Source organism: Saccopteryx bilineata, chromosome 7, assembly GCF_036850765.1.
Source record: "Saccopteryx bilineata isolate mSacBil1 chromosome 7, mSacBil1_pri_phased_curated, whole genome shotgun sequence".
In the NCBI taxonomy this organism is placed as follows: domain Eukaryota; kingdom Metazoa; phylum Chordata; class Mammalia; order Chiroptera; family Emballonuridae; genus Saccopteryx; species Saccopteryx bilineata.
The window spans coordinates 112,991,703-113,011,172 of record NC_089496.1 but is presented as its reverse complement, the minus strand read 5'-3'; the positions used below and the strand labels follow the sequence as shown (position 1 = coordinate 113,011,172).

General features: G+C 54.2%; 1 protein-coding gene across 2 annotated transcripts; it reads left to right on the top strand.

The window, feature by feature from the left end:
• The first annotated feature begins 644 nt into the window (after positions 1-644).
• On the top strand, positions 645-17,128 carry BNIP3 (BCL2 interacting protein 3). 2 transcript variants are annotated; one of them, XM_066238766.1, is made up of 6 exons: positions 645-755; positions 12,659-12,809; positions 13,217-13,301; positions 14,591-14,697; positions 14,772-14,921; positions 16,287-17,128. In XM_066238766.1, exons 2-6 carry the CDS (start codon positions 12,724-12,726, stop codon positions 16,330-16,332), a joined length of 474 nt encoding a protein of 157 aa, XP_066094863.1. In that variant the 5' UTR covers positions 645-755; positions 12,659-12,723; the 3' UTR covers positions 16,333-17,128. The 2 variants fall into 2 exon arrangements, with proteins under 2 accessions (XP_066094863.1, XP_066094862.1); XM_066238765.1 differs by lacking the exon at positions 645-755 and adding an exon at positions 6,675-6,884.
• The last annotated feature ends 2,342 nt before the right edge of the window (positions 17,129-19,470 follow it).

Sequence of the window (19,470 nt, the reverse complement as noted above, 5' to 3'; positions counted from 1 at the left end):
GGGCAGCAGTGGGAACGGCTGTCCAGGCTCTGGCACAGCCCCTGTGCGGGAGCTGCTTCCTGTTTTGAACATCCCGGGCACGTGCAGACCTGGCTCTTAACAGACACCCTTTCGTTGGGGGGAGGGGGGTGTCCTGTTCCTTCACCAGCGGGGACACGAACCGGAACAAAATGGAACAAACAGGAGACGCAGTTGGGAGCAGTTTGTTGACCATTCTAAATATTTCACCACACCGGCTCCTAAAAATAGCCCAGGCAGAGTACAGCTATCACTGGGAACTCGCAGAAAAGTTCCTGTTTTCCTGGAAAAGAAAGGGAGACAGGACAGCATGATCGGCCAGCAGGGCTCCCCAGGATGGAGTCTGGCCGGGACTAAGTCTCTGGGAAGGTGGAAAACAGTCACTGCGGGTCTGTTCATCCCACCCACCCTCAGGCGGAGGTGGGACAATAGCCAGGAGTCCTGTTCATTTGAATAATGTCTCCACCCACTCATTCACACAGCCTTGCATCACCAGGAAACAAATGGCTGAGGTTATTCCTGTCCCCAAGGAAACTGTTCCTGCCCCAGGGTTGGGGGGGGGGGGATAAGGGGGGGGTGGAGGTGCCTGGTTGGGGGGGGGCCCACACAGGAGACTTTCCTCATCACTTCTAGATCAGCGAAGATGAAGATGTTGTGTTCAGTTCTCTGGGCCGTAGTTCTTGTGACCTGGTCAGTGTGACCATCAAACCCTCCTCCAGCTTGGGGCTGCCCCTGTGGTAAGATACCAAAGAATGGAAAAATTAATATTAATATTTTAGGAGAGGAAAGGGGTTTTTTTCTGGCTTGCAGAGGCATACTGTGTAGACTTTTTCCTAGGAAGCTTAAAAGGTGTTTTATAATTTGAGCTAAACATACAGAGAGATTTTGTGAATATGATTTTTATACTTGTGTGTGATGTGTGATTTGCACCACCTCAGGATAGACAACAGCGTTGTACTGTGAAGAGATTTTATGCTAGGGAGATATAGATTCCTCCTCTCCCACCTCTGTGGGAAACAGGGTAAACACCTAGCCAGGTGTGGGGAGGGGAGGGAGAGATTAAGTGAATCTTTTCCTCTCCTCTTCTTCTTCTTTAATGGGCCCTTCGTGGATGCTTATTCCCTGGTGCCATGCAGGCTCCTCCTCCCCTCCTGAAAACGTGTAATCAATGTATAGACCTCTAGACAAAGGGATGGCAAATGAACACTAGAAAATTTAGAAATACCTTTTTATATGTAAGACAACATTTTCCGCTATCATATTACCTTGTAAGTTTTAATGTGTAGAAATATTTTTATAAATCCTATAGATGAATGTTATAAGCTTGCTAATGAATTGCATCTCTCCCCCTCCTCCACCCCTCCCCCAACCTGTGTGTGATCAAAGATATATAACCTGCCTCAAGGCTATAGCAGTCGAGGTGCATGATTTGGGTCAGCTATGCCCCGTGTTAGTCATATGTGGCTGGCATATTATTAAATCTCCTTTTAATAAAACTCCTTAAAATTCATTTGGACTTGGTGTCTCTACCTAAGCCCGTGGAACAGTACTTTACAACACCCCCCAGGAAGGCTGCTTCTGTGCCTGCACGCCCGCCTTCCCAGACCAGCCTGGGCCTCCTGGGTGCCTGCAGGGTAGGTCTTAGCTGCCCATGCACGCACTGTGGGGATGGGAGGTGATCTAGGAGGATTGTCACCTTGGGCTGCCTCTGCAGGGCCTTGGGGGCTCTGGCAATGCTGGGCCACTGTCACCTGTGGTCCCCAGGCTGTGGCCTGGCTGCCAACGCCCACTTAGATCAATACCTCCTGTCTACTGCTTGCTGCTCGCCTTTCCAGGTGACTACAAGCAGACCCTAGACAACCCCTGCCCTGCTCCCTGTCCCTCAGCCAAGCGCCTTCTGTTAAGTTTACCATTTCAGTTTGGCCTTTGTTCTTTTGTTGCTGGGAAGGACCTGGGCCCTGAGGAGGTAGTGTGTGGATTCTTCGTGTAGGAAATATTATGCAACATGAGTCCAGGTGATTTTGAGAATACGTTTACTCAAGCTGGGGACAGTGAAACAAGGAGGGTGCCTAGGATAGAAGCAGCAACAGGAGAGACTAGGTGAGGCTCTCTGGAAATGTTACGGGGAAATTAATGAGCCAAGGCGGGGGTCTGCCATTGGCTCACTGGGCAGTCAGAGAAAAGAGGAGCAGCCCTGGCTGGTTGGCTCAGCGATAGAGTGTCGGCCTAGCGTGCGGAGGACCCGGGTTCGATTCCCGGCCAGGGCACACAGGAGAAGCGCCCATTTGCTTCTCCACCCCTCCGCCGCGCTTTCTTCTCTGTCTCTCTCTTCCCCTCCCGCAGCCGAGGCTCCATTGGAGCAAAGATGGCCCGGGCGCTGGGGAAGGCTCTGTGGCCTCTGCCTCAGGCGCCAGAGTGGCTCTGGTCGCAACATGGCGACGCCCAGGATGGGCAGAGCATCGCCCCCTGGTGGGCAGAGCATCGCCCCTGGTGGGCGTGCCGGGTGGATCCCGGTCGGGCGCATGCGGGGGAGTCTGTCTGACTGTCTCTCCCTGTTTCCAGCTTCAGAAAAATGAAAAATGAAAAAAAAAAAGAAAAGAGGAGCTTGGAGACAGGTCCAGAGAGTCAGCCCAGAAAAGCTGTCTCTGCCTGTTGTTCTCCTGATCACAAGTCCCCTGGGGACCTTTCTTTCCTTTCTTTTCTTCCCTCCTTCCTTCCTTCCTTCCTTCCTTCCCTCCCTCCCTCCCTCCCTCCCTCCCTCCCTCCCTCCCTCCCTCCTTCCTTCCTTCCTTCCTTCCTTCCTTTTTGTATTTTTCTGAAGCTGGAATCGGGGAGAGACAGTCAGACTCCCGCATGCGCCCGACCGGGATCCACCCAGCATGCCCACCAGGGGGCGATGCTCTGCCCCTCCGGGGCATCACTCTGTTGTAACCAGAGCCACTCCAGCGCCTGGGGCAGAGGCCAAGGAGCCATCCCCAGCACCTGGGCCATCTTTGCTCCAATGAAGCCTCGCTGCGGGAGGGGAAGAGAGAGACAGAGAGGAAGGAGAGGGGGAGGGGTGGAGAAGCAGATGGGCGCTTCTCCTGTGTGCCCTGGCCGGGAATTGAACTCGGGACCTCTACACGCCAGGCCAACACTCTACCGCTGAGCCAACCAGCCAGGGCCCCTTCTTTCTTTTGAGTGATGCGCACCTGCTGGGGAAGAACCAGGGGAAGGGGAAGGTGTGTGAGTGCTCCCACAGGAAGAGCCGGTGGGGGCCTTTGTCTTGAGAGCTTATTTTGAACAGGACACCTTTCGAGGACAAGAAAAGGGAGGAGGGGTTTTATGCAGATTGCCTCTTCTTCCTATGGGGTGTGTGTGTGTGTGTGTGGGGGGGTAAATGGAGAGGGCCCACGTGACAGATAACCTGCCTGGGGCTTGATGAGAAAATTCCAGACTGGCTGATTAAGATTAGGTGGTTCCTGGGAGACCTGAAGCTCCGAGTAGATCGGGTCTTAAGGTCCAGGTTTGCTGGGCTTTTAGCATGAGTGACGCCATTTTGGGCCTGTGGCTTCTCTTTCACAATCCATATGCTATTATTTTTACTGTCATTAGTCATGTCTTTTCTGTCTTCCTGCCAAGTTTAAATTTTTTCTTTGTTTCTCAAACATTTCTTATTAAGTTTATGCTCAGATAATGGTTGTTGTTGGCACTACGAATGAGACGCATCCCTTCAAGGGCTGGTGGTCGCTGGCGTTCAAGGAGGCTACCCATTCGTAGGTGCTGACCTTAAATTCCTACTTCTTCGAAGACTTTCTCCATTGATCATCTTTAATTGTCTAAGTAAACAATCTTGTGGCAGTTCATCAATCTAATTAACAGATACCCACTGCACACCTGTCCAATGCCAGACCTGCCTTCATAGAACCCCGTGGGGATGTGGAGGGGCCAGGATCGGCCGTCTGGCCTCTTCCTTCCCAGTGTTTTAAAATGTTCATTTCTACCACATTGCCTGAGATCCCCAGGACAGTGCTGATGTCAGGCACTCAGCACATTACTGACTGAAGGGGACTATCACTAGCGTTTCACCACTGAATGCAGTGTTGACGGTGGGCTTCAAGTGAGTTCTCTCGACCAGGGGGTGCCTTAGCCGTCAGTGTCACAGAAACCGGCTGGGCTGATGCAAGCAGAAAAGAAATTTATTGAAGGTTACTGGAGGGCTTGCAGAATTGCTGTGAGAAAGGAAGGGTGGTGTCCAGTTCTCGCCGTGGGATAGAGGCAGGAACAAGGGGTGGCTTCAGAGCCAGGACAGTGGGAACTAGATGCACATAGGCCGGGGGTCTGGACCACTGCATGAAACAGAAACCCTGCTGGAGCCCACTGCTGCAGCAGCGCTCCCTGGGTCTGAGTGCTGCTCCCAGTCCAAGGCTGGGAGGGAGGGTAGGAGCTCCATCTGGTATTTACGTTTCTATAGACAAAGTCAGAAAGGCAGGCAGGGAGCAGGGCTGCAGGTGCTGAGCAGGAAAAAAATTAATGAACGTCCCCTATGTACTGATTTATAAACATAGAACCCTCCCTACCCCCCTTTTCCCAGCCCACTGTGTTTATTTTTGGTGTGTTTATGCCATAAATGCATATTAAATGATTTTTAGTCCAATGTTCTATTTCTTACTACGTGGTACCATGGTCTGATGTTAGTATCGGGGGTGTACCAACCTCACAGAATGAACTGGTAGGACTGCACCATTTGACCTCAGCCTGGAAAGAACCGGAAAGTCCTTGCCTTGAGGGTTTGGCAGAACTCACCCACAACACGGCCTGAGCCTGACCCCTCAGGGTCCACTCATTTCTGAGATTTTTTACCTCCTTATGACGGAGGCTAGGGTCCCGTGGAGCCTGGGTAAGGAACCTTGAGATGGGCCAGGAAGTGTTCTGGCTTCTCTGGTGGGTCTTAAGCTGGAAGCAGGGACAAACTAGGGAAGCTGTCAGTTACAGATCAAGTCCTGGGCATTTGGGGCTGATTGTCACAGGGGTTGTTGTGGGGCTTCCAGCTGCTACAGACACTGGTGTTGAGACAGGATAGTAAGAAGCTGGGAAAATTCCTTGGCAGGTAGAACGGGGACACTGAGGCAGACAGCTGAACAACCTAGCTGAGCTGTTTACAGCCAGACACAGAGGGTCACCTCCCTAGAGATGACGTCTAGGCCTCAGTTGCATTTTAGCTCCAGGCTCAGAAAAGCGGCAAAACCAGGTGGGCGGCCAGGCCAGGACCTACAGCGACTAATGACCCGGCACCAACTAATCAGTAGAGACCACGACCACGGAAGGGCACGCTCAGAAAAAGCTGATGAATCTTCAGTTGAAATCCTCCCCTAATCTCCCAGTTTTGAAAAACCCTCAAAACGGAGGAGGCAGCATGTGCTGTTCCCTCCCAGGGGCAGGCCCTCCCCTTCCCCTTCCCTCTCCCTCTCCCCAGCCCCGACAGGCCTGCATCTCCTAAACTAGAAGGGTCCCCACCAGACCTGCAATCAGGGGAGCAGTGGGCAGTGGCAGCTCATCAGGGGCTGACCCCCTGCACGTGTCTCCAAGGCCCCCTCTTCTCAGACTTCCCAGTGTGGGTTCATTTCCTCCCCATTATGTTTCTAAGGAGCCCAGGGAGCCTCCAGGGAGTCTGCCTTAGACTCTCCTGTGGCTTCTTCTGTTCTAGGCCTTCCTCCTCTCACTGTCCGCAGCTGTCACAAACGAGCCCTCAAAATCAGCGGGGCTCACCTGACCTGTGGTGGCACAGTGGATAAAGCGTCGACCTGAAAATGCTGAGGTCGCCGGTTTGAACCCTGGGCTTGCCTGGTCAAGGCACATATGGGAGTTGATGCTTCCAGCTCCAATCCCCCTTCTCTCTCTGTCTCTCCCTGTCCTCCCTAAAAAAATGAATAAATAAAAGTGACGAGTAAGTTTAAAAAAAAAAAAAATCAGCCGGGCTCTGTAGTGAAACCTTTCCTGCAGGGAGCCAAGAACCCACCCACTACCGGCTAAAGACCGCGTCCCCTTTCGGGAACAGTCTGCCTCCTCGCTGGTTCCTGCAGGTGAGGGGCTGGCCTCCTGGGCTGGTGGCTCCGGGTGTGTCGCAGCTCTGTCTTCACAGATGACCCAGTCTGGTCGACAGGCCGGCCACCAGCAAGCCCCAGGGGGATCCCGATTATTCTCTCCTTCGCTGCCCATTGTGTTTGAGGGAAGGACAGCAGTCCCTGGGGCAACAGGACAGACGGCCCTGCACACTTGCACTTGGCGCACGACCCCCAGGAGGACGCACAGCTCCGCTCGCTCCGCCTGCAGGACACACCGGGGGCCAGGCTGAGCCAGGTTAGAGCAGCGGGGTCCTGGCCACGTCCACCGCGGTTAGCCCCGCCCCTCCACGGTCTCCACCCGCCCCCGCCGCGCGCCTACGTACGCGAATCCTGCTCGTCAGACCCCGCCCCACGCTCGCGCAGCCCGCTTTTCGCATTCTAACCGCGCACTCGCACTCCGAGCCTCACCGGCGCCTCTGACCCCACCCCGCGCACGCGCTGCACGCGCCGCACGCGCCCCGCGCTCCCCACGCCCCCGCGCACGCGCAGGCCTCCCCGTGGCCAATGGGCGACGCCGCCGCTCGCTGGGCGTTTATCTGCGGCGCGTCCCCCGTGCGCGTCCGTCAGTCGGGGCCCTGGGCTGACGCCGCTGCGGATCCCGCTCTCGTCGTACCGCTCTCGTCCACTTCCGGGCGCCCGACACCCAGCCGGCTCGGCCGCGACCCCGACCCCAGCCCGGACCCGCCGCGCCCGCCTGCCCGCCCGCCCCTGGCGCCATGTCGCAGAGCGGGAGCCCCGGACTGCAGGAGGAGAGCCTGCAGGGTGAGCCGGGGGCCGCGGTGGGGGTTCTGCGCGGCGCCGGGGGCGGCTACCCGGAGCGGGTCAGGACACGGGTGGGCTCCCCCGAGGCCGCGCGCGCTCCATCCGCGGGTTCGTGGTTCGGGCCGCCGCGTCGCACGGGCTCCGGGTGGGACCCGCCGGTGCCGCCTGAGGTGCAGGGAGGACGCGCTCGAGGAGGAGAGGGGAGGGGAGGCGGGTCCGTTGGCAGCTCTGCTCCGCGGTTGGAACGTGGCGCCGGTCGGCAAGCAAGCTGTCCTCGGTTCACGTCCCGTCCGCGCCGGGGGTCCTGGGGGGGGGCGTTCGGGGACAGAGCTTCGAAGTGACGCGTGGGCTCAGAAACAGGAGCCGGAGCGGCGGCGCCGGCAGCTCCGGTTTGCAGCCCTGTCCCCCGGGCTCGGGGCCCACGGGGCTAACTCACGCAGCCGAGGGGTGGCACCGGGAGGTCCGTCCCGGGAGCGGGAGGAGGGGCTGGGGGGCCGTCGGCCTTCGTGCTCTCTGCAGCAGGGGGTTCACTAAGCGAAACTACCACGATATAAGCTTGCAGAGGACTGTTCGAACCTTCGAGAGTCAAATGTAAAAGCCTTATATTCTGGTGATGTTAATGAGCTTAATTAGTGCCGTGCAATGTATAACGTTCTTGAAAACTACAGCCGCGTTTTAAAAAGGGTGTCATTTTAAAACTTGAAGTTGCCTATATTTTTTCAACTAGGTTGAGGGATGAATCTTGTCTTTCCTCACAACGGATCGGGGTGGGAGGGTGTTCTATAAACTTTGTCTTAAAACCGTCCCTTGATCTAATGATCGTACCACTTAATTGGTAATAGTGTCACTTACTGGTTCCGATCTGGTCTGGAAGGTTCCGAGTACCCCCGCAGGGGCTCAGGGCTCCCTCCGGGTCATTGTGCTGAGTCACCGGCAATGCGAAATCGCCAGGTCACGAATGAAAAGATTAGTTTTTCTGTTTTGTGTATTCTATAAAAAGGTGGTTACCCAGTGAGTGGAAACTCTCGGTGAGGAGGCTTTGGGCCCTTCTCTCCGTGTACGTGCAGCGGGGCACTCGCCACTCCAGCCCGTGGGAGGAGCCATGGCGGGGGCAGCTGCGCTGGAAATGTGAACCCTGCGCTCTTGCCTGTGCTCAGCTCTGATTTGGTTCCCTCTTGTTTGTTTACCTCTGACGGGGCCCGAGGAGCCAAACCCGCACTGGGCAGCCGTGCTTCCCTCTCTGCTTGCAGTGCTGGGACCAGATGTTCCCCTTTCACCACCCTGCACCCACCCCCACCCCCCACCCACTCTAGTGAGCGTGGACTGCCAAGATACTTTGCTTGCCTTTTTCTCCGTAGGTACAAGGGCTGAACTGCAGGAGGGAGGTGACATTTTGTATTGGTGTTTGCACAGGATGGGGAGAGGAGGCACGCACTCCAAAAAGCAGAATTTGCAGGGTGTGGTGGGCTGTGGTGTGGCCTTAGGGGCACCCGGGACATGTAGAGGGCACGGGGCTCCATTCCCTGGGGTCTGTCCCAGTAGAGGTTGGAGCTGTTAGGCATATCATCTCATTCACCTGGTTCAGAGATTGACCACCTGTGCCTTACTAGCTAGCCTGAATTACAAGCAGGTGAGGACCCGTGCAGCTAGGAATGAGGGCTTCCCTTGATCAGCCATGACACCTGTTTTTTTCCAGAGTTCTCAGTTATTTAGTAGCTTGTGACTGAGGAAGTTTTCTAAGGTTCTGCAGCAACTGTAATCCTATTTTCCTTGCGAGATGTAAGTACATTCATAGCACGTTCTTGTTATTTCCCAGGAAGTGTTCTAGTGCAGTTGTTGCAGGTTAATACTGAAACTCCTGCCCTGCGCTAAAGTATTCCTTGGAATACAGCTTTCGGACCCAAAGCTTTTGCTGCACACAGCCCAAAATGGGTTTTCTTTTATTCTTCTCAAGGATTTTTAGGACTTCTGTTGAAATGATTCTAAAAAGTCTGTGCTTGTCTCCACAGAGCCTTGAGTTGGCTCTGGAGACAACAAACACACAGGCCTGAAACTAATCTGTTACATGTCAGTTATATTTCACTTTTAAAATTGTTAGTGTTGCCTCTGGTTGCTGGCACAGAGCTCTGAAGCCCTTGGATTTCTTTATAAATTTGCTGTTGATAAAGAGCCCATTCTCTAGGGAGCTCCTGTGGAACATGGGTCTGCTCCTGAGATGACTCACTGAGGCCCTGGACAGCCTCAGGATGCAGGTATACGATTATGTGATCAGAGGGGAGATACCAAGCTCCCACCTCCTCCAGGGAGGGCGGGGGTGGAAGCTTGAGTTAGAAAACCTTTGAACTGGAGGGGAGGTAGAGGGCCCTGTGCGGCCCTTCCAGTCGGCTGTTCCTGAGTTGTATCCTTTCTGATAAGTGAGTGGACACAGTCAAGTGTTCTCCTGTTCCGTAAGTTGCTCGGTGAGTGAGAGGGGTCTTCTAGGAACCCTTGATTTGTGGTCTGCCTAGCAGACATGTGGCTGGCGCCTGATGTGGGGGCAGTCCTGTGGAAGCAAGCCCGTGAACTTGTGGGAGCTGACAGCAGCTGGAGGTGTGGTGACATGGATGTGAGCTGTTGGACAGCTGGTTGGAGTTGGAGAAATGGTTATTGGTGTGGAAACCACTACACGTGTCAGAGGCTCTGTTCACGTCAGATGCTGTAAGTGGTCCTGGCCGCACTTCAGCTTGGTCCAGTAAGCTGAGCCAGGCCCCGAATCCAAATGACCGATTAAACCTAGAGAAATGGAGCTGAGCCCAGTGTGCGGCCTGCATACTGTTTCAAGCCACGGGGCCAGCGCTGGCTTGCTAGTTGGCAGAGTGTCCACCTTGAGTCCTGGGGAGGTGAGGAGGGCTGGTGAAGGAAGGACTCCGAGGCTAGAGTTTTTATAGTGCTGCTTGGAGTGGACATCAAAGTACTTGGTGGATGTCAGCCAGCAGCCTTGGCGAAGGTGCAGTCAGATGTGCCTTTCGGGAGTGTTGTGGGGTGTCTCTGTGGCCTCTCCTCGCACACGGAGGCCAAGTGGCGTGGGCTGCAGGACACGCTGGCTGCTGCCTGTGTCTGGCGTGCCGTGTGCCCACGGTGCAGTTGAGAGGCGAGCAAGGATGAAAACGCAAGCGATCATTTTGTTACTGAACTGGGAGGCTTACGTACAACTGCAGGTCCTCATTTATTCCTGGGTTCTGATTTGCTTTTTTCTCAGGGTAGAGGCCCTGAGGGTTAGAGCTCTGAGAGGAGATGCCCTGCAGGGTGGGAGGGCCTCGGGGCTCCTCCCCTCACTGTGCCCAGTGTGGCTGCCCTGGTCTGGGCAGGCTGCTCTGTCTCCTCACCTCCGAGAGAGGGTATCTGGAATAGAACCAGGTCTCCTAGATTGTGAACCTCTGTCTCCTGTGGTCCCCCTTCCCTCTGGCCTTCTGTGCCCGGTCGTGTGCCGCCACAGCGCTCTCCACAAACAGACGTGCTGCAGACGCACAGAATTAGGGCTGAAAATGGAGCTGTCCGGGGCCCAGAGACCTGCTGTGCGTGCCAGCCTGATGCCGACGGGAAGCAGCACCGAGCAGAAGCCGAGGCCGCCGGTCAGGGAGTGGAAACCCTAATAACCGGGGTCAGATCCCACACGCAGATTGCATACAGAGTCACTGAACCCAGCTCTGAATGCGTGTCAGTGCAGCCTCTTGAGAAGGATACTGCAGGCTATCTTCACCTCAGGTTAGAAAGAGATCAAATTAAAATCAAGTTCATGTTCATCAACAGACATTGAGGGAAAAGACTACCCGGTGTGACATGTTCAGATGCAGAAAGGCTGATGTCTTGAAGACTGAACTACTCTAGAAAAAGACGGACAACTTGATAGAAAAGAGTCAGTTTTGAACGGCTAGTTAAAAAAGATGCTATGCAGACCCTGTTTAGGTATCTCAATTAGTTGGAGCATCATCCTGATGTGCCAGGGTTGTGGGTTTGATCCCCAGTCAGGGCACATACAAGAATCAACCAATGAGCCTGACCTGTGGTGGTGCAGTGGGATAAAGCGACGACCTGGAACACTGAGGTCGCCGGTTTGAAACCTTGGCCTTGCCTGGTCAAGGCACATATGGGAGTTGATGCTTCTTGCTCCTCCCTCTTCTCTCTCTCTCTCTCACTCCTCTCTCTCTAAAAATCAATAAATAAAATATTTAGGAAAAATCAACCAATGAATGCATGAATGAGTGGAACAAATCGATGTTTCTCTCTCTCTCAAATCAGTCAATAAAAATACAATTAAAAGATGCTATCCAAATGGTAAGTAGCCATGGAAACATGTTCAACCTTGTTAAAAGTCAGAAATGCAAAGTAACCCATACAGGATGCCCCCCCAAGCTCTCCAGGGCTGAGTGGAAAGACAGAGCTGACCGGGCCGGGAAGGCGCAGCAGTGCTCTGCCCGGGGAGCCTGGCAGCCACCACCTTTCAGCCCAGTAACTCCCACATGAGTGTCTCCAGTGGAGACGAGCACATGGACACCATGAAGTGTAGAGAAAGTTTACGGAAGTGTTAGAGCTGCCCACACTGGGTGCAGGCTACACGTGTCACCGTGGGTACATGACGGCCATCCTGCAGGGTTCTGGGGGCAGCAGCCGCACGGATGAGCCCACTTGGGACTCCCTGGGGCGTACTTGGTGGCCCTCCCAGCCTCTGCCCTCACACTGGATGTCTAGGCTGAGCTGAGTGGGACCACCTGGCAGACCTTGCAGGTCAGCTTTGTCCGGGGCTCTTATCCTTTTGTGGGACACGCCGGAATTGTGTCCACCTGTCAGCGCTCTCCCACCTGTCAAACTCCTGACATACACGGGCTAAACCAGCAGCCCCTCCTCAGCTTGCTGGCTCGCCTATCATGTCCCCGTGTCCTGAGGCCGCTTCTGCCCAGTCTCCCCCGGGGGCACAGCCCTGCGTGCCGTTCCTGCACCAGTGTACTGGCTCAGCTATTGCACTGGAGTGGATTCATCCAGTTAACTCCAAACACTGGCCTTAAGTCACAAAGCCTCAGTTTAAGTAACTGTTTCACTTGAGGGATCTGGGGGGGGGGGGGGGGCGGGACCTGCTCTTGTGTTGCATTTTGATAGCAGATGGCCCAGTGCTAACATACACTTCTCTATAAAGCCTATAAAACCCGTCTGTCTGGAATCACCCTCTGAGGACACGGCTCAATGACTTGAGGGATCAAGTGTGGTTGCGCCCTGGCCGGGTAGATCAGTTGGAGGGTAGTCCTGATAAGTAGAGGTTGAGGGTTTGACCCTGGCCAGGGCACATACAGGAACAGATGGATGTTTTTGTCTCTCTAAAAGTCAATCAAATTAAAAATAACTTAGAAGTCACCTTTGTTGAGTCCTGATGTAAGTCAAGCACAAAGCGGCACGCATAAGAGACGTTTGTGGGACCTTAGGGTCAGTACGTGCCTTAGGGTCAATATTCCACAGCGGCTGCTGTGGGAATAATTGAAGAGTTTAAAACTTGACAATTTTTATAACCTTAAGCATGTGTTGATACCCATTGTCTTCTAGGTTGGGTGTAAAGCCCCTCAGGACATGTGGACTCCCTGGGGGCGGGCCTGGGTTCCTGGGGGTGGGGGTGGGGGTGGGGGTGGGGAGGCGGCTGTGCCGCAGGCCCTGGTTGGTCCGTCCTAGGCTCCCGGAGTGGAGGCGTGGGTCAGGACCTGACGCCGGATGGGACGGGTTCCAGCATGGCCCTTGTTCTGTGCCCGCAGGCTCCTGGGTAGAACTGCACTTCAGCAGTAACGGGCACGGGGGCAGCGTGCCGGCCTCAGTGTCTATGTACAATGGTGACATGGAGAAGATCCTGCTGGATGCTCAGCACGAGTCCGGACGGAGCAGCTCCAAGAGTTCTCACTGCGACAGGTAGGTGCGGGCGTGGGATTGTCCTGGTGCTGCCGTGCCAGCAGGCTCCATAGTGGTGCCCGTTCCCTCGGTGGCCCCTTGCCTTCTTGTTGGAGGAGGCAGCATGATGCAGGGAGGGGTGGACACCGTCCCTTTGAGTAGCTGTCACGAGCCACTGTCCTCGGCACAGCCAGTGAATCAAGGCAGCGTAGCTGAGCCTGAGACAAAAGGTCAGGCGTTGTTCAGGCCCTCAAAGCCAGTGGGTGGCAGAGCCTACCCCCTCTGGCCACCCTGAGTGCCCCCAGGACGACAGGAGACGCTTGAGCTCAGCTGAGAAGGTGTAGACGGGTCTGGCCCTGCCCGCGGGGCCTCGTGTGGCCTGAGGGAATGTTCACAGGGTCTGTCTTCCCGACTCTCCCGTTTCCCAGCCCGCCTCGCTCGCAGACCCCGCAGGATCCGAACCGGGCATCCGAGTCGGACAGCCACAGCACAGGAGAGAAGAACAGCTCTCAGGTGGGCCGGGGTGGGTGCGCAGCGTGACCTGTTCCTGCGGTCCGTCTGGGTGGTGCTGCGGAGAGATGTCTGGCTTTGAGGGTGTCTGGTGCCTTTTTGGGAATGTGGGCGGGATGAGAGATCTCCCAACACCTGGGCTCACGCTGAGCAGATTGGAGGAGGTACAGGCTTGAGGACACAGGGCAGGCACCGGGCTGGGCCTCATGTGCCTGTGGCCGGGCAAGTGTGGGAGTGGTCAGTGGGCAGGTACCTGGGGGCCATTACTGGATGGTGGCTGTCATCTTGGCTGTAGTTTGGGCCACGAGTGGATTTTAATATTGACCAGAGAGCTTGTATTATACAGGCTGCTCCGGCCCCTCGGTCATTGTGGTTGAAATGCTGGGCAGGCCTTCCTCACTGGAAGCCCAGTTGCTTCCAGAAACTGGCTTTAGGCCACACTGACTGGTGCGGGTGGGGTGGAGGCAGGAGCTCCCAGGCTGGGCATTTCGGCCGAGGTCCCTGCTTTGTGGTGAGGGCTGATGCAGGGCGGTCCTCGTAGAGCAGATCTGCCTGGAGGAGCCAGCACTCCCCTCACACCGTCCAACACCTGGGGTCAGGGCCACACACAGGCACTGTCCTCTTGGGGGCTCTTCCTGCAGCACTGGGTCCTCTTCCTCCTAGCCTGGTCTCCCCCAGGATGGGAGCCTTTGTGCCCCAGGCTTTGCCCGACACCAAAGGCTTGCAGGGCTGGCCAGGCGGTTGGCCCCAGACATAGGCCCCCACCCAGCTGTGGTACACCCAGGTGTTTGGTTGGCCTTGGTACTGCATTCTGAGTATTTCTAAAATGTTAACATTTGGGGGGGGGGGATGTTGAAAAGGAACTTTATGCTCAGGTACAGAATTTTTAAAATGTAAAACACCTATCTTATTAAAAGTCCCTTTTAATTAGCATATTGTTGTTTAATTTTTAAAATGAACTGGACTCACAGGTCTGGGTCTGAGTTTGGCTTTCTCTCACGGTCTGCCCTGCACTGGCCACTCCTGAGCCCTGCTTGGGCCCGAGTTCTGTCCTCGGTTGTGACCAGCACTGCTGTCGGTGTGTCCTCACGTCACAGTGTTTGCAGCTGGCAGTGCCACCAGAGCCTCCCAGGGGTTCCACCACGGTGGTTGGTCGCTCCATAAAGGAAGCTGCAAGATGTGGCCCATGGCCCGCCTTCTGCTGGGGCCTGCCCTCAGGATTGGTGTGGCCTCCTGTCTGAGGCCGGGTGGGGGGCCGTGGTTCACCTGCGCTCACACCCACTCTCTCCTAGTCTGAGGAAGATTACATGGAGAGAAGGAAAGAAGTCGAAAGCATCCTAAAGAAAAATTCAGACTGGATATGGGACTGGTCAAGCCGGCCAGAAAACATCCCCCCCAAGTGAGTCTGTTTTGAACGTCATGAAATGTTTGACATGGCGCGCACCAGCGAGCTCACAGCTCTTCCCTCTGCAGGGAGTTCCTGTTCAGGCACCCCAAGCGTGCGGCCACCCTCAGCATGAGGAACACGAGTGTCATGAAGAAGGGGGGTGTCTTTTCGGCCGAGTTCCTCAAAGTCTTCCTTCCGTCTCTGTTGCTCTCGCACCTGCTGGCCATTGGGTTGGGGTAAGTGTCCGCACGACCTGCTCACATGGGTCTAGGTCTCAGCGGCTCGCTTTGAGTGTTTTACTGAGAGAGTGGGTCATAAGTCAGAGCTTATGTAACTGTGTAAGCAAACATGGCCATGTGATCGCTGTCCAGGTCAGGAGACAGATGCGACCGTGACCCCGCAGCCCTGGCCAGGGCACATGGTGGGGCTTGTGCTGGCCACTTGACCTGTGCTGTGTTCAGGTGCAGACAACTGGTCCCTGCTCAGTGCCCACTGTGCCCACCCTAGTACTGCAGAGGTGCTGGCACCTGGCCTCTGGCAGTCCCCTCAGCAGGGACCCATTCTCTGGCTTCTTGTACTGATGATACTGAAAACATGATTCAGCCACGGGTCCCAAGGCCCTTCGGCCCAGACAGTGCTGAGGTGCCCTGGCAGGGATCTGGGGAAGCTGGGCTGCACTCCTCTGGCTCAGCCCAGCCTCTGTCCAGGGGCTGACGGTGGCCTGTGGCTGCAGCTTACTGCAGACTAGTCAGCAAGACGGCTCTGACTGGGGCTGGTGCCTCAGGGAGGAGGGCTTGTGTCTGAGGTGAGGGGGATGGGAGTTCAGAGCCATTTCCAAGAACCCAGAAATCCTGTGTGAGGTCAGAGTGGGGTCACTTTCCCTGACCTCTGACCCAGGCCACAGTTCTGCCTATGGGACAGGCTCCTCAACGTCACTGTCCAGATTGACTGTGCCCAGTGCTTTCCAGGGTCAGACTTCCCCAGGGTGTCTGGAGTGATTTCTGGGCCTTTCTCCAGAACTAGTGCTCCGGAATTGGAGGGGCAGGGCCTTCACTCCAGGGCGAGTGCCTGCAGCTCACTCCGCCTGGTGGCTGCCCTGCATCCTTCCTGCCGGCTCAAACCCAGACTCCATGTGGCTCCCTGACACTGTCAGGGTGGCGATGTACCCAGGCCCCTCCTTGCCATTGGCCATGGCCTGCCTGGGTCCTGCATTCTGTCCCCTCTTCCAGGAGTCCTACCCTCCTCCACCGTCGCGTCTGTGAGGCAGGGGTCTGACCCTGTGCAGTGACTTTCCCCAGCAGGCCCTTGCTGGGTCAGCTTAAAAACAGAAAGGGCTCTTGCAGCCCTTGGCTGTAGCAGACAAGTAGGTTGCTGAGTCCTCTGTGCGGGTCTTGAGGGCGCCGCACTGTGGGCACAACATAGGGACTTTCCAGGGGAGGTGACCGCAGAGCGCACACTGGTGGGGAGAGAACACGAGATCCTCATGCAGATGGTCTGTCACAGCCGGTCTGAGCTGGCACCAGGGATGCAGAGTTTGCGCCTGCCCTCGCCGTGGAGTCCTGGGCTCACACTCATGCGCCGCCCACTGCTTTTCTGCTCAGGATCTATATCGGGCGGCGTCTGACCACCTCCACCACCACCTTCTGACGTGGACTCGATCGCTTTTCACAGAGGAGTGGGCTTCGTGTGGAACTCGCAGCGGGCTCGCTGAGGCTGTCCTGGTCCTCGGTGGCTGTCCGCTCTCTTGAGCTGTTCTGTAAATGCTGCGTGCCTGATTTAGTGAGATGAGTGGACAGAGTGGACACTGAAGCCACGCCAACCTAGAACCAGCCGTACCTGTGGGGTCAATCGTGAGCATGTCACTAATACCTATTGGAATAACGTGGTGGTCAGTTTTCTTTGATACTATAAATAGCTGAGTATAAATAATTTTACCACGCTAGTCATGATGTATGTAGTATTTGAACTGTCTGTAACTTTAATTAAAATTCTCCCTATGTCAAAAGAATGAACATTATTAAAATGACTCCGTAGAGGATTTACCACAAGTAAACATGTGGCCTTACATTCACACACTGTAGGAATCCTGTATGGGACGCCTCATGGCTAGTTCCGAGTCGGGGGTGTGAGTCCGGGGCACACCGCGGCCCGTGCGGCGCAGATGCTGGCCTGTGTCCTGTGGCAGCCTGGTGGCCGACGGAACCAAACAGGTGATGCAGAAGTACCTTCCTCACTCCCTTCTAGATCGCGGAGTATAGATAGGCTCATCACCGTGTGTTTTTGCGTGCTGAGACTCACCTTCATTCTGAGCAAATCTGTTGTGTCTACTTTAAAAAGACTGGAAATGGAAAAAATTAATTTTTGCCAAACCCTGCAGAGATGACTGTATTTATGTGGTTTAAACATCGTAAAAGCTTTTTGATTAAACCTGGCGTATTCCCCTGTCTGAGTCCTTTTTTCTCTACGGTGTGCTGTTGAGGGGCTGCCTTTCTGGAGTACTGTTTCTATTGTGTTTTTCCTTTTCCACACCAAGTGCAGTTGTGTTAAAATAACATTTCCATCTTTTAAAATCTTTGTTGATATTGCAACAATTACCTTGGGAGTGGTCAATGATACAGCCTTCTCACTGGGGGACAGCTGGCCGGACAGCAGCTGCCCTGCCCTGTCAGGTCCTCTCTAGTCTGAGGTCCTGAGGCAGCACGTGTGTCTTCCTGGGAAATGGCTTGGTCCTCTGCTCCTTGTTCAGTGTCACGGCCGGGGGGACTACCTAGCCCTGGGAGCAGTCCATCTTTGACAGGGACCTCTGGCATCAGGTGACCTGCCCCAGTTGCCACCAAGATGAACCCACTGAGTCCCAAGTGCAGACTGGTGAACAAAGTAGTTTCAGAAAATTTGGTACACTGTTATGTAAAAAGTCCCTAAAGATGTACCCATCTCTTTTGTGCAAAGAGAAACAGGTGTGAGTATGCCAGAAATGGAGCTAGCTGTGGAGAGGGGAGGTTGGGGACAGGGTGGAGTGGGAGAAGAAGGCAGGCATGTATGTGATAACCACAGCTTCACATGCTACCAGGCAGGTTGACACGGGCAGCACCAACTCACACTGAGTCAGACCACACTGAAGGCTGGGAAGGCAGGCAGGACCCGAGACCTGGGTCATGACCTCGGCTGCGTGGCCTTACGCAGGAAGAGTGGGCAGGGCAGTCATTGGTGACTTGTGGGCACTTTAAAATCAGACAGTCTGGTCTTGTACTGGTTTATAGAGGCTCAGGTAAAAACATGCGTGCTGGGCACACACAGAAGTCAAACGTGTTTACCACGACCAGGTCACCAGCCTAGAACTTCTGAGACACTAAACGGGAGTGCAGCGTCCTCAGCAACACAGTCCACAGACAACGTTCAGAAACAGGCACGATGTCTCTCATTTTCAATAGCAGCAAAGGGGAAAGTTCTAAAATAATGGCATTTCATAAAGCAAGAATACAAACAAGGACTGAATCCAAGTCAGAGCCACAAGATTTTTACCTGGTGGGAAGAGAAAAGGCTTAACTGGAAACCACCCTACTGGGAAAGACCAAAGAAATTACTAGGGGCCTTTTTAACACATTGACCGGCAATTTTATGCAGAAGTTCTCTCATGTTACCGGCTATTTTTTCATAACTGAGTATGAAAGTGAAACAATCTAAACTTGAGTATACTTTATTTATAAATAATGGGTTTAAATGAAACTTTGTATATAGCTGGTCCATATATTTTATATATATTATATATTTTAGTTTTTTTTGGTGTGGTATACGTGTAATGATACAGCAACATGGTTTGCAAATATATCTGGTTTCGCTGAGCTTTCCTTTGAAACACACACTTTACATGTTCTAGTTGCACTGAACATGATGAAGAAAGATTTTACTATACCCTTGATAACATGTTCAAACTGCGAGCGGTTAGAAGAAAGTCCAAGTTTAGACAGCTAGACACTGATTGTTTCTGTTTACCGTACCTTTGATGTGGCGGTCTCACGCCTGGAGGAGTGGGAAGAAAAGGGAGTCTGCATGAGAACACAGAACGGTGGACTTCGATCCTCAGGGTAGAGTCACAAATACAATAATCCTGTTACCCTGGGTTTCAAAAACTGAAATAGTGAACGCAGGTGCAAACACGAGTTAACTCGTGAGTGCCTGCTCAAGCACCCCTGAGCAGCTCCCCAAGCCCCACAGGAACGGGGAGCCCGAGCAGCTGACACCACCTCCAGGAAGCCACCTAGATGTGCAACAGCCACCTGTGGCCCTTACCTGCTGCTCAGCTCCTCCAAGGTGCTGAAGGCTGGCTTTCTACTTGGTGGGAAACACGATTTAAAGGAAAGATGGAAAAAGTTACCCAAATACACTGTGCAAATCCAGTTAAACACTGAATTGTTAAAACTTTTTGGTCAAAATAGTGGAAATATAGACAAACCTATTTTACTAAAAACTGCTTTCTTAAGGACAAGGATTGACTAGTACTTAAAAACTTTCACATCTTGGATTCGTGAGCCATGTCACAACCAATATAAAGGGTAAGCGTTCTTTTTAAATAAGGGAGCTTTTACCATCTCAATTTCTAACAACGTGAACTGGATTGTCATTAATTCAGGGTCCTGAGTGATCAACGTCTGTGTGTTGCCATCATTAGTAATCCAAACCCACCTGTTCACAGAGCACATGTGAGCCTGGCTCCCGTCCTGTACACAGACGTAGGCTCAGCGAGTCCTGAGGAGCATGGTCCCAGTGCCCCGTGTGCTCCCACCT

Bases quoted from the DNA above. Each gene is read 5' to 3' on its own strand.
- BNIP3 (XM_066238765.1), top strand. From the start codon at position 6,839: ATGTCGCAGAGCGGGAGCCCCGGACTGCAGGAGGAGAGCCTGCAGG. The intron at 6,885-12,658 runs GTGAGCCGGGGG...CTGTGCCCGCAG, and splicing joins GCAGGAGGAGAGCCTGCAGG to GCTCCTGGGTAGAACTGCAC. The intron at 12,810-13,216 runs GTAGGTGCGGGC...CCCGTTTCCCAG, and splicing joins AAGAGTTCTCACTGCGACAG to CCCGCCTCGCTCGCAGACCC.